Source organism: Cebidichthys violaceus, unplaced genomic scaffold, assembly GCF_023349555.1.
Source record: "Cebidichthys violaceus isolate CVI_PGR_0920_01 unplaced genomic scaffold, fCebVio1.0.p SCAF_10, whole genome shotgun sequence".
Classification (NCBI taxonomy): domain Eukaryota; kingdom Metazoa; phylum Chordata; class Actinopteri; order Perciformes; family Stichaeidae; genus Cebidichthys; species Cebidichthys violaceus.
Genome location: NW_027176263.1, coordinates 3,800,625 through 3,823,228, shown reverse-complemented (window position 1 = coordinate 3,823,228; position 22,604 = coordinate 3,800,625). Strand labels below are relative to the sequence as shown.

General features: G+C 40.3%; 1 protein-coding gene across 2 annotated transcripts in view; it reads right to left on the bottom strand.

Moving 5' to 3' along the window:
* Positions 1-22,604, bottom strand: part of LOC137880118 (cGMP-dependent protein kinase 1) — an 84,064-nt gene that overhangs the window by 8,668 nt on the left and 52,792 nt on the right. For both annotated transcript variants that reach the window (XM_068721267.1, XM_068721259.1), the window contains exons 4-9: positions 21,745-21,850; positions 18,556-18,619; positions 14,661-14,738; positions 13,028-13,122; positions 3,287-3,352; positions 1,103-1,177 (exon numbers count right to left, since the gene is read on the bottom strand). In XM_068721267.1, coding sequence (XP_068577368.1) covers positions 1,103-1,177; positions 3,287-3,352; positions 13,028-13,122; positions 14,661-14,738; positions 18,556-18,619; positions 21,745-21,850 — 484 coding nt within the window. The remainder of the gene's footprint in view (positions 1-1,102; positions 1,178-3,286; positions 3,353-13,027; positions 13,123-14,660; positions 14,739-18,555; positions 18,620-21,744; positions 21,851-22,604) is intronic.

Below are 22,604 nucleotides of genomic sequence, written 5' to 3'. Positions count from 1 at the left end.
CGGGGAGCACCAGCAAGAGACGACACACACACAGCACGCGGCAGGGAAAGATACCTTAATCAGGGTGGAAACGTCTTTGATGTGACATATTTTAGGGAGTAGAGGGAGAGAGTGGCTTTTTTTTTCTTTTTCTGATGAACTTCTGTAGCAAATAGGGTTGATTATAAGGTTACAAATGGCCATGATGTGTTTCTCATTTGCATGAAATCAGTCCTAAATTACCTCTCCTACAGGCCTGGAGAGGGATGGGGTAGAGAATGCACATTGCAAGTCACTTTCTATCACACATATTTGCTGGCAATCATCGGTGGTAGTGAGCCATAAGGGGGACCTGGTCAGGGCTGAATGCCACAGGCAAAAACCAATGCGACCTCTTCCATAATACCCGTCCCCCATTGTCTTCTCTCTTTCCTAAGTGCCTCTGTCCAACACACTAGGGTGTTATGTTCCGCTCTTTGCTGACTAAATTCCACTGACTTGCAAAAGATGACTGACACTCTCTGCAGTCAGCTAGAAATCGTCGGACAGAAGTCTGATCTGCTTTGTCCCCCGTGTTGTTCTCTCCTCCCTTAGTCCCTCCATCTACGCCTCTCTTTTCCTCTCTGGGGCGATAAGCTGTTCCTTCTCTCTCGCTCTCTGTAATCTGTCTTTACCGGGTTCTTGTTTCTCCTCACCTTGACTCACGACATAGCACCGAGTGAGCGAGGTATCAGATTATGCCAATATGTATAGCTGCATCTACCCCAAGATGCCCACCTCATTGCCAAGGTGCCTTCTATAGGGCTATTCTCTTGTTTCCATAGCGACGATAAATAGAGTACATATCAATTCCTCCAGAAATAGAGGCGAAGGTCATAGCCTCTGCTTTCTGGCCTGCCACATGGGTATTGTCTTGTTATATAAGACACAATGCATTAACAGTTGGCCTTGAGCGTGTTTCTTTATAAAATGTTGCCGCCGGTGGGCAGTCACAGTGTGGTACAATGTTTTAAGGGTTTATTGAATCTAAAAATTACTCAAGCATGCCCAAAGTAAAAAGATATATTTGCATAGTGGGTATTTTAATTAATTCATGCACACCAATAAATTATAACTGCCTTACTTGGCTTTGGCATCAGCATCCTCATGGCCTTTAGTGGACACATCCTCCAAACCTCCAATCAGGTGCTTGAATGAACTGAAACACAGACAGCAAATGTTAAAACAGCAAACTTTTATGATTTGTTTTGTTCGAGAATTTATAGTAATTATTCAATGTCGGTTGTACACTACAGGCGATCTGTATTAGTAGCTGGTGCAATATATGGCCAGACTGTCATTAAAAACACTGCCAGTCACTATTAAATATTCATCAGTCTGCATTTACTGTGGAAGAGATGAGAAGACGGAGCAACCTCGAAGAGGTGTAAAATAGTATGATAGCAGACATGGGATGAGTGGGTGTGTCAGAGACAAGAAATGTTTTAATGAACGAATTATAGAATAGAAAACATACCCTGCTGGAGGATAAAAAAAGTCACTGGGTATTATGACCAATAGACATAAAATCCCATGACAATATTTTCTGTTCTTTACATTATTTTACTGAAAGAAACCATGTTCTTTTCAGGCCACAATAATACAGCTACAATAGTGAATAAAACAATTTTCGCGCTGGATATACCAGAACTAAATTAATTATTAGTATGACGACAGAGGATACAAACATTAAAGAAAGTTTACGATTAGAGGTTGACTGCAGAATAACAAGCTACATAATAAGCTAATTTGCTGAAATAAAATCCTCCAAAGTTGCACTTCTGGGGAGATCTTGTACATGAAAAATAATAACTACGCTTGGGCTCATTTCTATCTGAAGTATGGCTGCCTAGAAGAACAAATAACTAAGACAGTTTTCATGCAAGGCTCATCAAGCTGTCAGCCAGACGATGTAATACATCTGTTTTTTTCTCCTGTTGAGACCGTAATGCCTGTAAGCTGGGACTGCTTCCACGCTGAGCTTTTCCTTAAAGTGTTTGGCTGCTTACAGTTTCTATTGCAGTAGCAAATCGGCGACTCCCTGCCTTTTGTTTTCATTCCCCATCTCTTTCCAACTGTCTCCATCTCCTCCGTTTTCTCCCGTAATTATCCTCATCTTACCTCTTAGGCTGCACCGTTTCGTTTTGATGCATGCACGGACATAAAGAAAACAAATACATGCACACAGAAGGTTTAAATACTGTAACTTAGAATCTGCACCAAAGGTCTCTTGGCTGGGGGACACAAACACACACAATGAGCTAGTTTTGGGGGCAGTGAGAGCATTAGCTGCTCGTATGACAGGCAGAGTGAAAGGCAGTGATAATCACCTGTGCTAGATGACTCACTCACTCACTATCCCCTCTGCTAGCCCTGAGGATGCCGTGATCCCTGAGGCTAGAGGGAGGCCCTGGGTAAACTGATACCATCTCCTCCCTGCGCCCAATCCATCTGTCTCTCTATTCTCACCACAGGACTTAATCCCTAGATAGTGACCGGAGATAAACTTCTAAAGGATCTACATTTTTAAGTATAACAACATGATAAGCATTGTACTAAAATACCACACCATGCCACTGCAATGCAAAGCTAAAAATGTGGTTTTGCTCTTTGATAATCTCCTGACAAACACCAGTGGAAAATCAGCCCTTGTGAGTCATTCCTGCACACATTTGGCATAAACTGAAATTCTTTGCTGAAGTTGATTTAGGATTTAACTCACATGACTTCTTGGCATCACTTGAAAAGCACATCTATTCATTTTAGCTGTTTGTGTGATAAGAAAACTTGCATGAGAAAATTTGAATGAGAATTCGGTGAGTCCTGAACATAGAAGCTGGTCATGACGTGATTGCCTGTTAGGACTCCCAAATGTTGTGAGCAGACACTCAAACAAGACACTGGAGGTGAAGCTAAAGGTGATCCTGGAAAATGCACAATTCATGTCTCACATCACGTTTATTTAATTTGTAGAAATATAACGTATTTCACGAAAGCTTGATGTTTTTTGAGTTTGAAAATTGAAAGTAGTGACAACTAAATGTATGCCATGTCCATCCATAAGGTGCAGAAGTGGGTTTATGTTGGTGTCTCAGTAAAGGTACCACCAAGAAATTGTCCTTGCATAATCATTATAAGCAAAGCAGAGTTCATGGGCTTGTTTTGCATGGCTGCTCATGGCAGACCACTTTAATGCTAATGAAACAAAAGGATCAATAATGTATAACAGTCATTATGTTTCTTGAGGGAAAACTTTAGTGATACTCACTCTCTGTCGATGACTAGACAGGTGACTGCCTCTGCTGCAATGACGTTGGCTGTCCTGATGTCCTCCCTGAACAAACAGATCATACAACACAATCAGACATGAATACACACTGTGCGGCTGTTATTAAATCACATTATTATTGGTTTTAAATGTTTTATCACAGCTGTGATGATGGAAACAGTCAAAACCCTCAACACCTCCATATCAATGATGTCCTATTCAACTCCATTCACTCCATAAATGCCACTGGCACACAATGAAAGCATTACTCTCAACGGGCAACACACATCGCTGCATGATTGGCATTACTCTTTATTATATTTGACATCAAGTTCATCTTCCTCTGATGACGATGACGATGCTTCTTCAGAGGAGTCGCCCCAACCGCACGAGTCCTCAGAGTCTGTATCCCAAGAATCCATCCTTCAATGTGAAAGATTTTCCCACGAGGGATGAGCTCTAACTCTGAACCAGCGCACTGCCCAGGGCAGCCCTCCAACGAAAGACACGTCTGTCGTACTCGTACATTAATCTCCAATCCAATTGTAGTGTTATCCACTTTACCGCAGACTAAAATATTACAAAAAGACAGGAAATTCTTCAGGGGATGTCCCACAAGCAGATTATTCCGTGCCCCATTTTCTATTAAAAAGAAATATAAGATCATACTCTGTATGAATTTATTATCCCATTGGGGAGCAAATAAAAAGCCAAAACAGACTCTGCTCTAGATTCGCAAAAGTTGATTCAATTAAATTGAATTGCTGACAGTAGCTGACAATCACTCTCTGCGTCTGAACTGAACTCAGACACATGGCAGCCTATTTCAATGAGCTGAGGTGACAATTCCTCCTCATGCCATGTCAACCGCCTCTGCCTTCCCTCCTCCAAACACACCCCCTTCTCGAGCACAAACTCACACACATACCCTCTGCCTCACTCTTTCGGCTGACCCCTTTGAATAAAAGGGCACAGCTGGTGGGGGAACAACACATTTTGAAAGGTGAGGACTACAGAGGAGACGAGTGGAGAGGAGTGTTTGTCAAGGGGCAAAGGATACATTGGGGCCCTCGCGCTATCATCGCTAATACAGTATTTCATTCATGTCTGATAAGCTCCTATGGCCGGCATCCATGCTCTTAAAACACAATACTCTGGCAAACACCGCTCCACCTGTTCTTCTGTTTGCACACAACAGGATTCAAAACCATTTGAATGAGCACAATTACAGTATAACCAGGCTAATGGGTGAAAGCACTTGATGTCCCCGTTTGGATGAAGACACTGTGTTACACAACGGGGTTGTCACTATTGATTATGTGTTGATTTGTTTGAGGAACAATAGTCATGATGATTGACAGTCAGGGGGAATGATTTTTCAAGACTGAGGTGGGAAGAGAAGATGTGAAGAAAAGTTCTTGGATTTGTGTTATTCATAAAGGGAGGCATAAGAAACCCTCATAAACGTTGGTCTAACTGTATATTGGAGTTGAATATTGTATCCCTTTTATCCAGATATAGGTCCTTTCATAACTTTTCTGGTAGTTCAATAAATAGTCTATATGAAATAACCACAAGCAATTGACAAATGAAAAGTGATGACTATTTTCTCACTTAACTAAGAACTTTAGTGCAAAATGAACACGAATGAATTGTAGAGAAACAATAAATAAATATTTCCAGCCATACACTAACTATGTTTACATGTATGCACAAAAATACAGAGTAATCAGGTTAAGATAATAGTTTGATTTAAGTACACTGAGCTAATCCAATAAGCAGAATTTTTTGAACAATAAAGCTGAATTAATGAACGTAAAAGAACTGCTCACTGCCGTTGGAAAACACTCGCAATTTAATTTAACCAACATTTGCGTTCACAGTGGGACTTCACACATTATTCTCTACTATTACCATTATGTCCTTAGCTGTATGCACTACTGTATTGTGGGGTAATGAAGCTGAGAGGTTGGAGAAGCTAATGAGTGGAAGGTGCCAGTTGGAATCCATTTTGTTAATTGCATTGAACTGAGTGGGAATGTAATGTGTGACCAAAACCGAAATCTTCAAATGCTATACCCTCAAACTATTTCACCAGCTGAATTCCTAGCCGTGTGGTAATGAAAGCAACTAAATAAAAGAAACAATATTAGTTTAATTGGATGATTATTCAAATATTCAGAAGCTGAATAAGGGGTCAACTTGCTCTGGCTGTGTCCCAGCTGTGAATCAGCCTGCTGTGTCAAAAGCTTTCGACCCTACTTCTACAAATTGACTTGCCTGTCGAGTAACTTGAAGAAGCTTTTTAATTCATGTCAAATACTGTATGTATCCAAGGACAGAACAAAATTGCTTATTCAATTCTGAGAATTTATTAGTCAATAATTCAAGCATGCCATGGATTTAAATAATTTTAAATAAGTTTTGTCATAACTTTAAGTTTAAGAAGCTTATGCAACATATTTTCTAAATGGCCGATATTTAAACAAGAGTCAAGTCATCAGACACAAACGCATCCGTTTTCTCATGATAATGAGCTACAACTACAGTAACAATCTGTTACACAAGTTAATTTGTCTCATAAAAGAAAGCGTACAGTATTTGTGTAATTCACTTACCATGGTGATGGAACAAGACAACACAACACAACACTTGAGCTATATTGAAATAGTGATTAAGCATGAATTATCCTTTAGAGACCGCAAGGGTTTCATGTTAGAGAGCAGCTTGTTACACCTGTCCCCTGCTGCTCGAGTGTGGCTGAGGAATAGAACTTAGTGTGCCATTGCGTTGATGCTAGCGATGTTCTATGGGAAACACAATCGCTAAACAATATGTGTCAGAATGATTAATTGCATGCTTCTGAGCCTAAGTCATCTACTAAGCCAAAGAAGGCTCTGCAAGTGTTAATTGCAGCACAACAAGGAACGCATTTGAAAACAGACACGCACTCGCACACAGATGCACAAGCAAAGGCGCACTAAAAGCAGCTGCATGCTGTGTCTGGAATGTCCTTTGGACGTACACAGGAGGGAGCCTGTGGTGTTGATTTCCAGTAGATAGTTGAAATGAATCTGGTAATTGGACAGTGATCTGGTGTTCCGGGAAGGGGGTTATCAAAATAACGTACAGGCTTGGAGGCTGAGAGTGGGGCAGTAGCTACGGGACTGCAGTGAGGGAAGTAACGCCGGGGTCAGGACTGGGGCAAGAACAAGAGGTGGCTGGGACACACAGCCAATAATTTGTGCTTCAACTCTGTGACTGGCAGGTATTCAGGTGGGCCTGAATAGTTGTGTCACAGATTTCTATTAAAGCACTTACCGTGCCAGTGCTTTTGTGCAGCCTTTTTCCATTAACTACAAAATTGCGCATTTTACACATAATTGCAAAGTATGACCACTTTCCAATTTTTCCATACCAGACATTTTTACATATATGAATATATTTATCCTCCTCTTTCAGGCAGCCACTGTCACACTGGTTGGAAATGATTCATTAAGAACAACCCCTTGATATGCACCATCTCATTTTCAAAGGTGCCTCAACAACAATACAACATGAGCACAATTAGACAAAACATTAACACAAAACAAAACAAGATATTCAAAAGATACGAATGTGACAAAAACATACAAAGTAAACAGAAATTAAGTAATAAGACAAAACAAATTAGGAGGTCAAACTGAGAATAGACCATTTATTCATAGATTAGTATGTAATAAAGAGAGTATTAAAGTCATTGATCCCATTAAGTAATAAAGTTATAAAACAGTTATAGAGACGTTATTACTGAAATATGTACAACTGATCCAATAATAAGAAGACAGGGTATTTTTTAACATGTGGACAGATGATTTTGATCGGATATTCACAGGTAGATTATTCCAATCAGAGGGAGCTTGAAACCTCCTGATTGGTGCATTTGTGTTGTTTTTTTCTTCCACATCCAAGACTTAAGTGTTAGCTGCTGAAGATTATTTCAGTCACACGTTATGCTGTCGATTAACCAAACACACTACAAACTGATAATGTGGAATGGTTACTCTTGAGTTTCGAGATGTCTGAGCTTGCCACAGACACATGAAAACACTAACTGGGAACCAGTGTTTCTCCTGTATGGAAATTGTTTCAGTCTGACATAATGGGGCATACTTGTGAAACTGTTAGTTATTTTGTAAATTCAAGTCTCCAGCTGAAGCTGTTTTCAGCTCTCCCCCCTCCTCCATCCCCATCTTCACTTGGGTTCCAACATCTGAAATCCATTTTTGGTCTGCGAGAAAGACTGAATAAATAGTGCCTGTTCATACCTGCATATCAACACAACAATTGTGCATGCAATAAAAAAGGCGCAACATGGAATTCACTTTGACAAAGTACTTCTCTAGCTGTCTCAAAAAAGCTTCAATTCTTTGTTGGTTTATTTGCATTCTGTAATGGTATGAACTGTGAGCAGTAGCTGTATAAAATAACAAATGTCTTCAGTATAGAAATCTATGGTATGCTTTAGAGCAAACTAAAATATACAGAGTATACAGACAGGAACATACAGCAGCAATGACAAATATACAGATTTGTAGTTAATAGCAGATGGCAGAAGGTAATGCTTTGACTCGTGGGGGATGAGCTATTAAAAGACTGAGGGTATGGCTTGGAGTGAAGAGAGATGGGTGATTCTACAAAGCAGCATGTAGACCAATCAGCACTTCATCACTTCAAAATGTAGCATTGATTTCAATGAGACCATTGTGTTGCAGATTGCCCTGGCCAAAATTATGTGCAAGGCGCGGACCAGGTGTAATGATACCCTACAGTTATGGTAGCACTTCTATTGTGCTGAGCTAAATGTTAACATAAGCATGCTAACATGTTTAAAATGACAATATTTACATGCCAAGGTTTAACAGGTTCATCATCTTAGTTTAGCGTGCTGTGATAATATTTGCAAATTAGCACAAAACATAAAGTACAGCCAAGGCCGAGCCAATTTGAATTAATGATGGCACTAGATAATAAGTTTAATAGGCAGTGTGTGTGGGACTTGGTGGTTTCTAGCCATGTGTTGGCAGATTGCAACCAACTGAATTCCCCTTCGCTCACTCCTCCCTTTCCAAGACAGCGGTAACATGAGCTGCAGAGTGTAAAACCTCTAAGGTCCTTTAAGAGATTGCCGAAGTGATTACAAGTTATCTTGAGAGGGACATGAATGTTAGTGCCAAATTTCGAGAGTTTATTCAAAACCCCAATATGAATCTCATGACGGCAGTACAGGAAAAGTCAGGGGGTCACTTAATACAGTAGGATACATCGTCTTGAAACCATAAATGTCTGTACTCAATTTTAGGGCAATACATCCACTAGATAGTTTAGTCTGGACCAAAGTGATGGACTCACCAACACTGATTGTATGGAAGTCTACGAGAAAATGACCATACTCCTAACTTGATTTATTACCTCAGTAAACATTGTAAACATGTGTTTATGTCTCAGTCGCTAGTTTCAAGTCTTCTTCAAAATGAAGAAGACAGCATGAAGTTCATTTAGTAAATTATGGTCCCATTTAGAGTAAAATAGACAGAAAAACAGGGTATGCTTTAGGGCGGGCTACCTTGTGATTGACAGGTCATTACCAGAGCTGTATGCGGCGTTTCTACCACGACATAACTCCTCCGCAGTCCAAATACGGTCACTTCCATTCACTAGTTACAAAAAAACCCAAGTGGCAAAGGGAGGCTACAAAACCGCAGTCCACAGACCAATGGGTGACGTCACAACGATTATGTCCACTTCTTAGCCACTGTCTATGGTATCAACAATGTATGTCTCATCTTCTCACCAGTACCTTTAGCAACATGCCCACACTAGCACAGCCTCTCAGGGTGATTTATCAGAGGGCTATATTGTTTGTCTTAAAGTGGTCTGACACTGACACCAATCACATTTCTGTCTGTGACATTACACTTTTTTTTTATCTCTCACTCTCTATTAAAACATCCCCACAAACACACACACACACACACACACACACACACACACACACACACACACACACACACACACATACACACACACACACACACACACACACACACACACACACCAAGTACACTTGGGTGAGGAGGTCAGGGCACATATTGTCTGTGCTGTAGATGGATCTACACCTCAACTGGGAGTTCACACTTCACCATGACAGGAAGAATGTGACACGAGATATGCTGTTGATCCATCTTTTCCTGGAACATCCACCAACTGTACTGAAGCATTCATTAAGGGCTAACCCTGCAGATAAGACATGTAATGTGATATTTTCTTCGGCTGTTATAATGTACACACAAGCCCGAACAAAATCATTATGTCTGGCACTGGCAGGAGAACAGACTTTGATTTGTAAATATGTTGTTCTCACAGATCAAAGGCAAAGTCTTCAGATGGACACAGTAGCCTTTGAGTAGGGGCTATTGAGTTTCATGAGCAAGGGCACACACAGTTAACTTCTGATTACAAAGATGGCCCTGCAGAAGAGCCCTGTGATCAAAAGCCTACTTCGAAGATAGCCAGCACCTCAATGATGTAAATTTACCAGACATGCTTGACCATCAAAGGTGGAGTTGAATGGGCTTCTCTCGCTCAAGACACTCCAAGACAAAAGGCGGTCAGGCCAAAAGAGGATAACAATACCAAGCAGATGCAGAGGTGGAGAGAGATCTTTGTTTTAGTGGGATGTAGAAAAGGTACAGTTTTCTTGAATAAAAAAGCAAAGCATGAGATGCTCTTGAAGGTGCTTTGAAAAGCTTTTCAAAACGGCACACTACTATTCTGGGAAACACTAAATGTATTGATATATTCACGGAGATGCGTGACATGGCATGTATTTATATAGAGTTGTATGTGTGTTGTGTGTGTGTGTGTGTGTGTGTGTGTGTGTGTGTGTGGACATACAAAATCATCAGCGTGATACATCAAGATTTTTTGCAGTCTTTCTTTTTAAATAACAATTAAGTGAAATCACTGAATTCCTTGAAAATTCAAACAGTTCAACACAAAAGTAGCAGAGCTGTTAAATCCATAATAGATTAGTACTTGGTGTCATGATCTCATAAATCCAACAGCAATTTTTTTTTTTTTTTTACATCTCATCAGTGTAAAGTTTTGAAAGTCTGTTTGGAACAACCTACTCCTCCCACTGCCAAGAGATCAAGCTTCCCGTGCCTCACATGTTCTGCATGCATATTAATGCTCTGTCGTATTTTATATCCTACGGTTGTTAGCTTTAACATACGGGAAGAAGCCCAACCATCTGTGCAATTCCAGCTGTCGCCCGAACCTCACATCTAACATCTGGAATGTACTTCTTAAAAAATCAAAAAATTATTGTTTTACAGTTTCGACAACACATGCTGGCATTTATTTTTCACAGGACACTGCTTTGGTTCAATTTAAGTCTCTTTGTGTTTGAAGGCGTTAATATATGCTCTCGAGATGTGATTGTTAAGGGCTTGAGATCTAAGATCAGGAGGCTTTCACATTCATCAGCCACAAGATGGCAACATCTACATTTTTTTCATGTTGACACTGTTGGCCGTGTGCTTGCACGCATTCAAATGTTCTCTCATGAGTGCATATGCTCTCTGTTTCTACCTGAGCCCCCACAGGTATAATACACTTTTCTCTCCGATCCCTCTGTTTTAATAAAACATTGTGCACAGAGGCACACAGTATAAGACAGGACAAACTGCAGGGTAAAAATATCCCGTCGGGGCACGGTGCTTTGATGCCAGAAGCCACATCAAATGTTTTTATTACACTGAAGTGTCCTTTCAGTGAAAGTATTCGAGAGCTTGGATGCTACTGAATGTTAGCAGTACGGCAGCAGTGAGTCATCTGATCCCGACAGTCTATAAAGCCTGGTTACTTCAAACTTGCCTCAGTACATCTTCAGAGCTAGACATTTCTGGCCGAGGTGTCTAAAGTATATGATGTTTGTATTACATGTTTTAGTTTACTAACTGTGTTAGTAACAGCCACAATGCTCACATACTTAACACTCGTGTTCATCAAAGAGAGGGATTGTTACAATCAGGGACACCAAGAAGATGTCCATGGCCCAATACCAATGTCCACCCAAAGGCCTTAAGCCCTGGACCCTCAGGAACTTGACTGACGTCACCTGGTAAATGGTGTGTGGCATGAATTTCATCAGAGGCATGAAATGGTTTGAATGCTTGTGGGACCGCACTTTGCAGCAACATATCCAGTACCTTGACAACACCATAACATGTTCTGTACAACTGTGGGTTTTTATTTGATCTTTTTTGATGCCTGATTTCAACGTCTTCCATGTGCCTGCCTTATGAGACGAGAGTTAATTGTCAAATAATCTATTTACTTGTTTTTGTCAAAACAGCTTCAATAAGCAAAATTATAAGAAATGGTTGATATAATATAATAATAATAAACCAGGTGTGTAATATAGCTTCTGCTAACATTCCAATGATTTCAAGTCTTTTATATGTACTATCTTATATTCTTAATGTTAATGTTTCTGTCTAAATTTAATGTTACAGGCTGAACACCCATGTGCCATCCTCTTTGTTTACCTTTATTTTTTCTATGCTTTCTACGTTCCCCCTAGTAACCCGGTGATTAACGTCACAATACTATGAATTGTGGGTAATTCTCACAGGCAAAGGCTGCACAAATGCGGACTGAGGGCTCAAGATGTCTGTGAGAGAGCCCTCAAGCACCTGACGATTTGACAGTGGGACAACTCTAAGCCCTCAGGGACTTTGCGGCAACACGCCTCAAAGTCTGAGTCTGTGAGTGTGGAGATTGGGATTGGGCCCTTGATATGGCAACCAAGACAAGGAATGAGAAGAAAAGACAAAAGAATCTAAGAGACATATATATATATATACATTATTGTCTAAATGAAAAAAGTCTCCAGCTAAGAGCACACTATATGACAGACACAAAAATCCACTCAAAATAACGACTTTTACCGTGTAGTTTCTGTGTGACTAGCTGTTTGCAAAATATAGCACAGACGGGTTGTGACTTGATGTGGTTGTGAGGGATCTCCACTGTCCGCTGAACATTCACACTGTTTTTTTCATTTGATTTGGGCAAAAATAGAGCTTGAGAAAGAGGAGCATGCATCAGTAATTTGCTCTCATTTTTACTTTATGCAAAGGGCCTTGGAGGTAAAATAGCTACATCTTTATGCATGCTGTTTATATAGTTTTAGCAAGGAATACAATTCCATAGCGAATCATTTGTAAATGTTTGCGGCTCAAAGTGTATCTTAACGTATTTTCAGTTGCAGAATATATACTATATATATATATTTTTTTTAAGTTTATTTCAGTGACTGCCTCGGTCTGATCAGGTCAGACTAGACATATTTTACGTGATTCAGAGACAGATAAAATGTGACTGGAATAGCTACAGTAAATCAGGGCTGAAGTTGTGTAATGTGTGGCTTGGGCTTTAATATCCAGACACTTAGCAAGTTATCATGCCACTCAGGACGAGTGAGTGGTGTGAAAAATAGGGACAGACAAGAGCTGGAGGCTGATGATAGCAAATTAAAAAGGATAAATGCACGTTAAGTACAAGAGGGAGGATATTAAAGAAAGGTTGCGAGCGAAAACTAGAAGGGAAGAGGGTGACAGAGAAGCAGACAGAAACAGCGGGAGAACAGAAGATTTAAATTGGAAGAGGCATTGTTATTAGGAACAATCTTACCCTTGCAGTGCTTTCTCTCCAAACCAGTCTCCTTTTCCGAGGCTGCGCAGGTAGACAGGCTCTCCATTGGGCAAGTCTTCCCTGGTCACATTAACCTGGCGAAAGGAGGAAAATGCAGGCGGAGGAGAGTTAAACAGAAGAGTAGTGTGACAGGGAGGAAGATGTGAAAAAAGAAAAGTGATGAAAGAAGGGTTGATGTATAACAGTATGTGTGGCAAGTAAAAGAGAGAGAGGACATTTCATTTACACATCGCTCCAAAAGAAAGTGATAGTATATGACTTCTCAATATGGCAGGTTAATCACACTATTACAAACAGGATGAGGGGCGCTGGTGTGACGGATATCTCTGTTCATGGATGGTTTGTTACAAATAGGTGACTGTGAGCATCTGGAAGACGCCGCTGACCACTTCATTAGCCAGACGACATGTGAGTGATGGCACTGTGCCGTGCCGGTTGTCTTTACAAATCAAAGTGATGGTAAGTAGATTTTTAGAGGAAGAGAATGGAGACAGTCGTTTTGCCAAATGTTTTGCCAAATGAAGGATCTCGTCTTCATCCATTAGCCAGTTCTGCACAGGTGTAGCAGCATATCCAGCACCAGCAAACTGTCACAACACCAGAGTAACAGTGTTAATATTCAGGATTTAATAAGATCGTGTGGGGGCAGGGGAGAAAAAAGCAAAAAGAAACAAAAGATGGTAAAAGGTGTAGTCCGAATAGCAGGTTTTGTGTTTGTTGTGAGATGCCAAAATGTTGAGGCATGTCCTCTAGTGTCTGTGGTTTGGCTGGAGACAGTTGTGTGGTGAGTGATGTGGAAATAGCCAAAAATAGCGAAAAGCATTGATAAGATCAGGAGCGTGTCCGCTCATGTCTGCGTCAATGTGTGTGTTTTCTTTTTTTGATGTAGTTGTACTTTGTGAAGTGGGATCTGTTTGGGGTCAAATGTAAGTAAAAAAAGACAGGAAACATAATGTATCTTCATCCTTTACAATGACAGGTACATCCTGGAGATGTCAACTGTTAGAAAATAGTACATAATAACTGTGAATTGTCCCATTCACTGGGATTTGTGAGGGAATTTGATACATATATATTAAAAGTAAGACATGTTCAAATTTTAGCATATGTGGATTTAAGAGACTGAGAGAATTATGTTGTTAACAAATCCACATAATGATGATGAGGAGGAAGGATACATGAACAGTGTAAGGAGCATCAGAAGGAGGATAAACAAGATGAGGACGAAGAGCAGAGAGAAAACAAAGGAGGAAGAGTAGCTGCATCAAAACATGTTAACAATACAAGCACATGAAAGCCCACCAACGGTGTTGATGCCGGACGAGTCAGTGTGTCATCTGTGCTCAGTGTAAAAGCCAGTGTTGATGACAGAAAGGTGAAATGAAAGTGACTCCATCCTCCTTTCTAGATGCTCCAAGAGCATCTGCAGGAGATGATGACAGAGGCGGCCTCTCTCCCTTATCTCCAGATGATTGATGACAGCCAACTTTCACCCAAAAATACTAGCATTTTGCTCCAAAAGAGAGGTGCCTGTTGCCATGTGTGCCACAAGACCCTCCGTTGCGATGTCATGATGATTATTTTGTTGGTAGGCTAGAAGGACAGTTCTCACCTTTCCCTTACTGATGATGAAGAAGGTGTCTCCTCTGGCCCCTTGTCTGATGATGTACTCTCCATCTCCATAATGTGTCTGTCAGAAGAGAAGACCAGAGAAGAGACGTGTTATTCAGGCACACTATCATTCTTTTGTCTCCCTTCTCACATAGGGAGTGAGACCTCTCACTCCACGGACCAAAATATACCCTTCAGAGGAAGCGAGGCTGAATTGGCTGCAGTGAGCAAAATAACAATTAGATGCTTTTCCTTGTTAATAGCAGAGGCTGGCCAGCTGTCCAGGTGGGTTCTCTGCTTTCCACCCACTGCTTTCTTGGAAATGCACCGTGACCTTGAATGAGCATGTACAGAAAACGAGTAAATAGAATTAATAGTACTGCATCAAATCTGAAGGCAAATCCCACCTCCTTCCCAAGAGCAAAACTGATATATCCATCCATCAATCCATTTTCTACACCAAGTATTCCTGTTGAGGGTGGCTGGTGCCGGAGCGTATCCCAGCATTCATTGGTTGAGCAAAGAAAAACACTTTCACAAAGACATTCCCTTCTTGCGTTGAAAATAACCTTTAGTGCCAGATAAGAAATGCATTTGCTTGCCTGATGCGTGAGATGTGACACAACTTCATATGATGTGAAAAACCTCTTGTGCCATGGAGAAAACTGGATACCGAGGTATAACATGATTTATAGAACCAAGGCACAAGAAGCTAAAGGAGTCACTAAAACCCTTATAGGGGATCTAAGGTTAACAAGCATCAGTTTTTGATTTTCATAATGCATGTTCTGGTGGAATTTTGACGTTACCAGCAAACTGTATACACACAATATGCTGCACTAAGTCTAGACTGAAGACAGAGCTCACTATTTCCTGTACGATCATAAGCAGACTCCACACTGCAGTTGACATTTGCCAGGTTTCTATTCTCACACTATTTCACCTACGGTACCTCACATCTTACTTCACACAAAGCACTGAGTGTAGGATTAATTTCCGCTGTGCGTCACTCAAGAGTAGAGCTTCTTTTTGATAGTAGGTTGCAGTTATGATGTTTAGTTCAGGTTTATCTATTTATATCAGGCGCCCCCTTTTCTCAAGCATGTCCTCAAGGAGAAGAAAGCTGAAGTAAAAAAAATGACTGCTCTATCTAATCAAAAATCAATCACAGACTGACAATGAGTTATTATAGTAGAGGACAAGACATATGACAGCATGATGGATTTAGTCATATGTGGACCACAAACCTATAGGACCTCTGCTTGTAGAGGGAAAAACGCAGACTCTTATTTAAAGATAGAAGAAACATTGGACGTGCATGGGCCAAGTCAAATGCATGCACCCCTGCTTGATTGTTTATGGGATGACAGCGATCAAAAGTCTATAAATCTGATAAATACAAATTCAATCAACTACCCGACACTAATATCTCCCTCAGTCAACAGTGCAAACACATTAATCAGAGTACATTTAATAGTCATTTTTAGAATGCCATGCAAAACATCTCATTTTCACAGGGTTAACATGGTGTGTTCTCCCAGCTCACTCACACATGTCGTCCCTGTACCAAGCCAAAAATGATTATCTCATTAATTGTATTGCTGGCAAAATAGTTTGCACTCTGGCTGTGAAAGATTTGATTACGGAAATGTGAAGGTTGTCAGACAAGACTGTGGGTCACTAGCCATACATCGCCACACAGGCTTGTTTTAGGTAGACAGAGATCTTGAAAATCCCAAATCTGTGAAACCATTTTATGTTTGCTTGCATTCCCCAAAGTTCCTTATAGCTGTGTTTCTCCCATTTAACACTTTATAATTCAGCCGTTCACACTGTTTTGATGTGGGTGGCATAGCTTGCAGCCTCCCCCCAATGATGTACTTTCCCACAACCTCTTTCTTTTCCTTCATGGAGTTGTCCTTTGCTATAGAAGTCGTTGTGTGAAAGCTCATAGATTTCCTTTTCTTGCTTCTCTTGGCCATCAACACCCCTGCTAACCCTTCTATGACACTGACAATTACAGCAGTTTAAGTCAAACCATAGCAGTATGTTCATATGCAGTAAATTTTGCAGTGATGCATTATTGATTAGTGGACAATTGACAATTGGTTACATGACTTTATGTATGTTACATGACTTTATGTATGTTTATCAAGTTGCTGTAAACAGGTAAACTATTTACACTATTACCTACATTACATTACAGTCATTTAGCAGACTTTTATCCAAAGCGACTTACAATTCAGTATCTATCTACACACCTATCTATCTACGGGAGCAATTTTGGGGTTAAGTGTCTTGCTCAAGAACACATTGCATGAGACTATTGAAGCAGGAGCCGGGGATCGAACCGCCGACCCTCTGATTGAAAGGCGGCCCTGCTCTCCACTTATCCACACCTAGTCCACCACCCTAGTCAAACCTAGTTTCATTATTTGTATATAATCCCACCTGATGGCAGTAAAAAAATTGTAGTTCCAGTGATACTGAGTAATTTAGTAATTCTGTATCAAAGCATGACATAGTTAATAAATCCTCAGATCCTTTTTATTTATCATTTTTCTACAATCTAAAAAATTGTGTTTTAATTGCACTTGACTCAAGAGGCCGATATGAGTGGATAGTCTCCCACGCAATGTCAAGTGCCCCCGAGTGTGTGAAAACAACAACATGTCCAAAGCCATAGACAAAGAAAGCTCTTGCCACAAATTTGAAGCTATTGGGCTTATTTGATAGCCTACTGTTGTCGTCACTGGCAGTGGCACGTTGTAGTTAGAAGTTAGAATTTATTTCAAAGAAGGTATTTACTGCAATCACCATAAACTATGTGGATAATCTTCTAAAGCACAAATATGAAAGTCTGCATTTTAAAGTACTACACAACTATAAACTCCTAAAAACCAGCGTGAACATTACATAGTTATCCTCTGGATGAGTCTATAATTACAAAATTCTGTCACAGATTGACTAATCAATGACCTTTATCTTTTCTTAAAAGCAAAAGGATCTGGAACAGATTCATCTTACATAATTGATTGCACATATACAAACATCGACATTGAATAACATAAAAAAAGTAAGCAAAGGCCATCTTTTAATGCAATTCAACATATTGAAAGCCTCAATGTTAGCAGCACACATCAAAAGTGTAAATGAGAATGTGTTTGCATAACTAAAATATGTTGGCAAAAACATCAAACGAACATGCACATGGGTGGAAAATGTGATATTGAGAAACATCTCATAACACACATTGAAATCAGCATGAAAAAAACAGAGGACGTACTAATTATTTGGCATATCTTAGACATATTTCAACTGTTGTCCATTTGAAAAACATGCTGAAGTGTTTCAGGTCTTTCTTTGAGAATTGGTTTACATTACATTATAAAATACATTGTTCACTTTGTGCCTATTAAGTGGTTAAAGTAGGTTACCATGGTGACATTTAATGGATGTCTTACATTATCAAATAAAATGGATTACGATGTGCCTCAGCTTGCTTAGATTGTTTGCCCCTCCCCGCCCTCATTGAAACCTGAAATGGCTTCTGGCAGCAGTATACTGACTTCTTGTACAGGTTCATGAAATTAACTGTCAGTTAGTAGGTGGACTATTCGGTTTAACATCAGCACACTGAGCACATACTGAAAGAGCAACAATTACTCTGAAATCCCAACTATGCACACTTCCTTTCTTTAATTCCTCTCCAAAACCTGCACCTGCCTTCACCCAGAGCTCACTATCTGGATTATGTCCTCATTCTCCTTCTGGCTCACCGCTCTCTCTGCAATAATGGAAAGGGCATGTATGGAAATCTATTAAGATGTGTGGAGTAGGCTTGTGACATCTGCTTTGTGCTGCAGGTGTCACAGGCTTTGGAACAATGCACTTACCTCCTCAAGGACATCGGCAAGCTTGCTCAGAATATCTTCCTGCAGGTCGTGGAATGTGGGAACGCTGCAGGAGAAAAAAAATAAAGCCTTTAGATCGAAAGGTTCCTACATATGACGTATATTTCTGATTAAGACTTTTGTTGTTGTTGTTGGAAAAAAAAGATGTAGAAAGCAGCGTGGATGGCAGCTTAGTATAGGTATTGGCTTTGAAAGCGTTGACGAGAATCAAAGCAGACCCTTGATCTGTAGAGAATAGCATAAAAACTGGCAACAAGAAGACATCAAAATCAATATTATGCTATGGCAGTTGGCCTGTATATTGTATTACAGATGGTGCATATAAATATTTCAGCATAAGCTAGGCAACGTGTCTAGTTACTCAGCAGGGAATCAGATCCTAGGTTGAATACACCAGTATGAGGCCCTAATGTTTGTTCAGCTTGCTTCCCGGCAGCCTAAATGAACCCTATCTGCCTGTTATCAAGCCTACTAAATAAAACTGGCCCAGTGTTTATCAAGGAGTAAAATAACCCCTGTTGGTGAACAAAGGGCATATCTCCCTATATCATCTCTCACTCTGTGTGTTCCTCCATCTCCCTCTTCCCCCTCATTTTCCATGCTTTATTACAGTAATCTCAACCATCTTGCCTTGGCCCCCAACCCGGGCCCAAGCCGCTGTGTTCATCCTCGGGTTGTTGCTTCCTCCACAGAGGCTCTAGTTAATCAGCTGACCCTACTTCACATGAAACATATGGAGTTTCGATCCCTTGAGCTGCGAAGCTGTTGTCACAAACAAAAAGCCTCTGTTGTAGTAAAATTCCAATCCAACAACTTAATTGTGTTGCAGGAAATTAATTAATTATACAAGGCCAGCGGGGAAGTGCCGTTTCGCTAATTTTCTTTTTGATCATTTGAAAACATGCTAACATCACTACACTCATGGCACTGTGCCATTGTGAGTAAAGCATAGGACAACCTGAAATAATTTCTCTTGCAATCCTGGGAACGCCGAGAGAAACCAGCACTTCTTTGAGGTCTGATTAATGCTTTCCCATGCTCATTTCATGCGCCTTTTCACATATTGTTTAGCGGATGGCTGTCTGCTTTTATTCCATGCCCCATAGCTAGACTTTTACCTAAAGTGGAAGGGCCAGAGGGTAGATTAATAGCCCACCAACCTTTTAAAAATATCAATTTACAGCAATATGCAATTTTGTGAATCTAGGTGGTGTTTGTCAGTTCATCACACACTACCCCCGCAGTTGCTCTTCTCGGAGCAATGTGCTGGAGCGATTTCTAATACATGCTAGAAAGAGGTAATGAAAAAGGTCTTCCCAAGCACACTCATTTCCTGTATGTAATATCATGTGGGATTTCCCCGTCAGTTTTTCATGTGTTCCTCCTCCACAACTTGTGAGAGCAAATATACAGTTGGACAATTTACCAGTGGGTAGAAGACTTAGGGACCAGCGTGTTTGTTCTTACGCATGAATTAAGGACAGCTCTTTTATTAGATTTGCTTCTCGGAAGCAGCACATATAATTATTCACATTACAATAACAAATGATGCTATAAATATCTGATTGCCCCCCCCCAGCTACCCCTTTATAAACCAAACACACATGAAGTGAGCCCAAACCAAGTAATATCTATTAAATATTTACTTATCTGTTGAACTGTTATATAAGAGCTGCTGAGAGGCCTTAGCTGCCATACAGTACAAGCTCATATACTTAGTGAAGAGATAGCAAGTATCTTTCTTTAGTCAAAGCCATCACTAAAATTGCTTCAGTCTTATATGAAAGTAAGATTAGTAGAGTGTTTTTTTATGTGGTTGGAAATATATTTTTGGTATTAAATGTCTTCCTTCGTGGTGAAAGGGTACTGAGGATACAGCAAAGTGGCTTTATTGTGACTGACCTGCAAATGTCACAGACTGTTACACTATCCAGTGAGACTGTCCTCGCCAGAAACAACGAAAGCATTTGTCATTATGGTCAAACACTTGAAGCAACTTGTGTTTATGTTTCCCAAACCGGCAATATCTTACATTACTGTGAATAATACAGTCCGCTCTCAGAAGCAAAGGTGGAATTAGTGTGACATTTTTATACTGCTGCAAAGGCAAATGAGATAAAATTTAGTTTACTCTTGCCCTTACATCTAAGGGAAGAGGTGAAAGGCTGGGTGTACAAAGGGTTTGACTTTGACTATCAGTCTACTACGAACAGTAAAGAATTGTATCTTTTAACCATGTCTGTGATCTTTCCTTATCATTAATTAGGTAGTTTAATTTCCAAAACATAACTATACCTTTACCTTAAAGGCTGCACATCAGAAAAACGAGCATAGGAGTCAATTCTGGAACAGTCAAACGAGTTGTCTTGGAAGATACTGACGTTTTGTAGTTTAGGTATGAGGATGTGTTGGAAATATCTAGTGAAAAGTTGGTTTCCTGCCTGCCTTGAAACATCTCTGTCAAATAGTGTCAGAGTCTGATCATGATTACAGTTATTCACGAGGCCTCATTCAGTGGAAATGATCCTAGGGCAGAGTGTGTGCTTTTATCACCGGCAACTTTAAACACAAACAGAAATATACTGTATGAGAGGAAAAGAGAAGACAATAGAGCAGCTTCTAATATCTGCCCCGAAAACACAGTCATGAGAAAATGGTGTGGCATTTGAAATATAGGGAAGATGTGATATAATATTCATAATTGGCTTGATGAAGACCAAAGTGGATGAAAGAAAAACAGGAAAGTCGAACAGAGACAGGGGACAAGAGCGATTTATACTAGAATTGAATCTCTCATGCATCCTGATCACTGCTCTCCCTCTGTCTTTTGATGGGTCTTTCCTTTTATCCTATACTCCATGCCGGCCTTTTAAGTGATAATAGGCTTCTGGTGGTTTGGCTGCAAAGCTCTCCGATTGAGAAAGGGATATTAAAGGAAGATGATACAGTTACTGGGTATTTTTTCAGTTGGATGAATGACACCTTCAGTGACACACCAGAAATTAATTTAGAGTTAGATAATTTGTTAGCAAAAATGAATAAGGAATCCTCAGGGAAACAACTCACACATATTCTCCTTCATCCATTTAGTTAATTCATTCACGGCATATCTAATCAAAGTCCTATTCAGGGACATTTGTCTGTCGTTGTGGGACAATTAGGGTTTCTCACCTTTTCAGAAACTCCATATACTCTGTGTGCTTGATGAGACCCGTCCTCATCATGATCGTCTGAAAACATTGTCGGTCGATGGCCCACAGCTTCACGTTTGTTAGAGCTGGAAAGAGGAATACACAAGATAAGCAATGTCGAGAAAGACAGTTTTTACCCTCAGGCATTCAGATTAATTAAACAGCACATGTTACGCATTATACATTCGCTGCAACAGCTTTATGCATGCACATTATGGATATAGTGAATATCCAATGCACTTTAAAGCATTTGATATTGAACTTCAGATGTGAGAAGAATAGTTGTGTCATGGCATGTAGCATGTGTGAGTGAATTCAAACTAGAACCCTATACTGAAATCACTGCTCAGAGAGAAGGCGGGGAAATCTGTGGACCTTTATGTTTGGGTATGTTTTTGTCGGCAATAAGTTGCATCCAAAGTGTCGGGGGAAAATTGTTTTCATGTGACTTCTAATTATGTATTCTTACTTAGATTCTGTGCTCATGTGTTTTCTATCTAGTTTGAACTTTGGCTATTGTGCAAACAGGAGCAGAGTTTTCTGCTTCTCATGGGAACCAAAGGGGGGCAACTTCCTTGGTGGTAGGGCCTTATAGGAAACAGATGGTTACCTGATTTTGTGTAAACATCCCTAGGCCACAGGGAACTGGACAGCTAGACTTTGATTGACATGTAGTTTCTGCTGAGGGGGGGGATACTCCGCTCAGACAGGCATTTAAGAAGGGCCTTCTTTGCAGAGAAGGGAGAGTCTTCCTTTGTTCTGCCATGGGTGAAGGAACGCTCTCTGCTATACAGCTGTATCGTAACCTATGACTCTGTTTATTAATCTTTTTAAATCTGT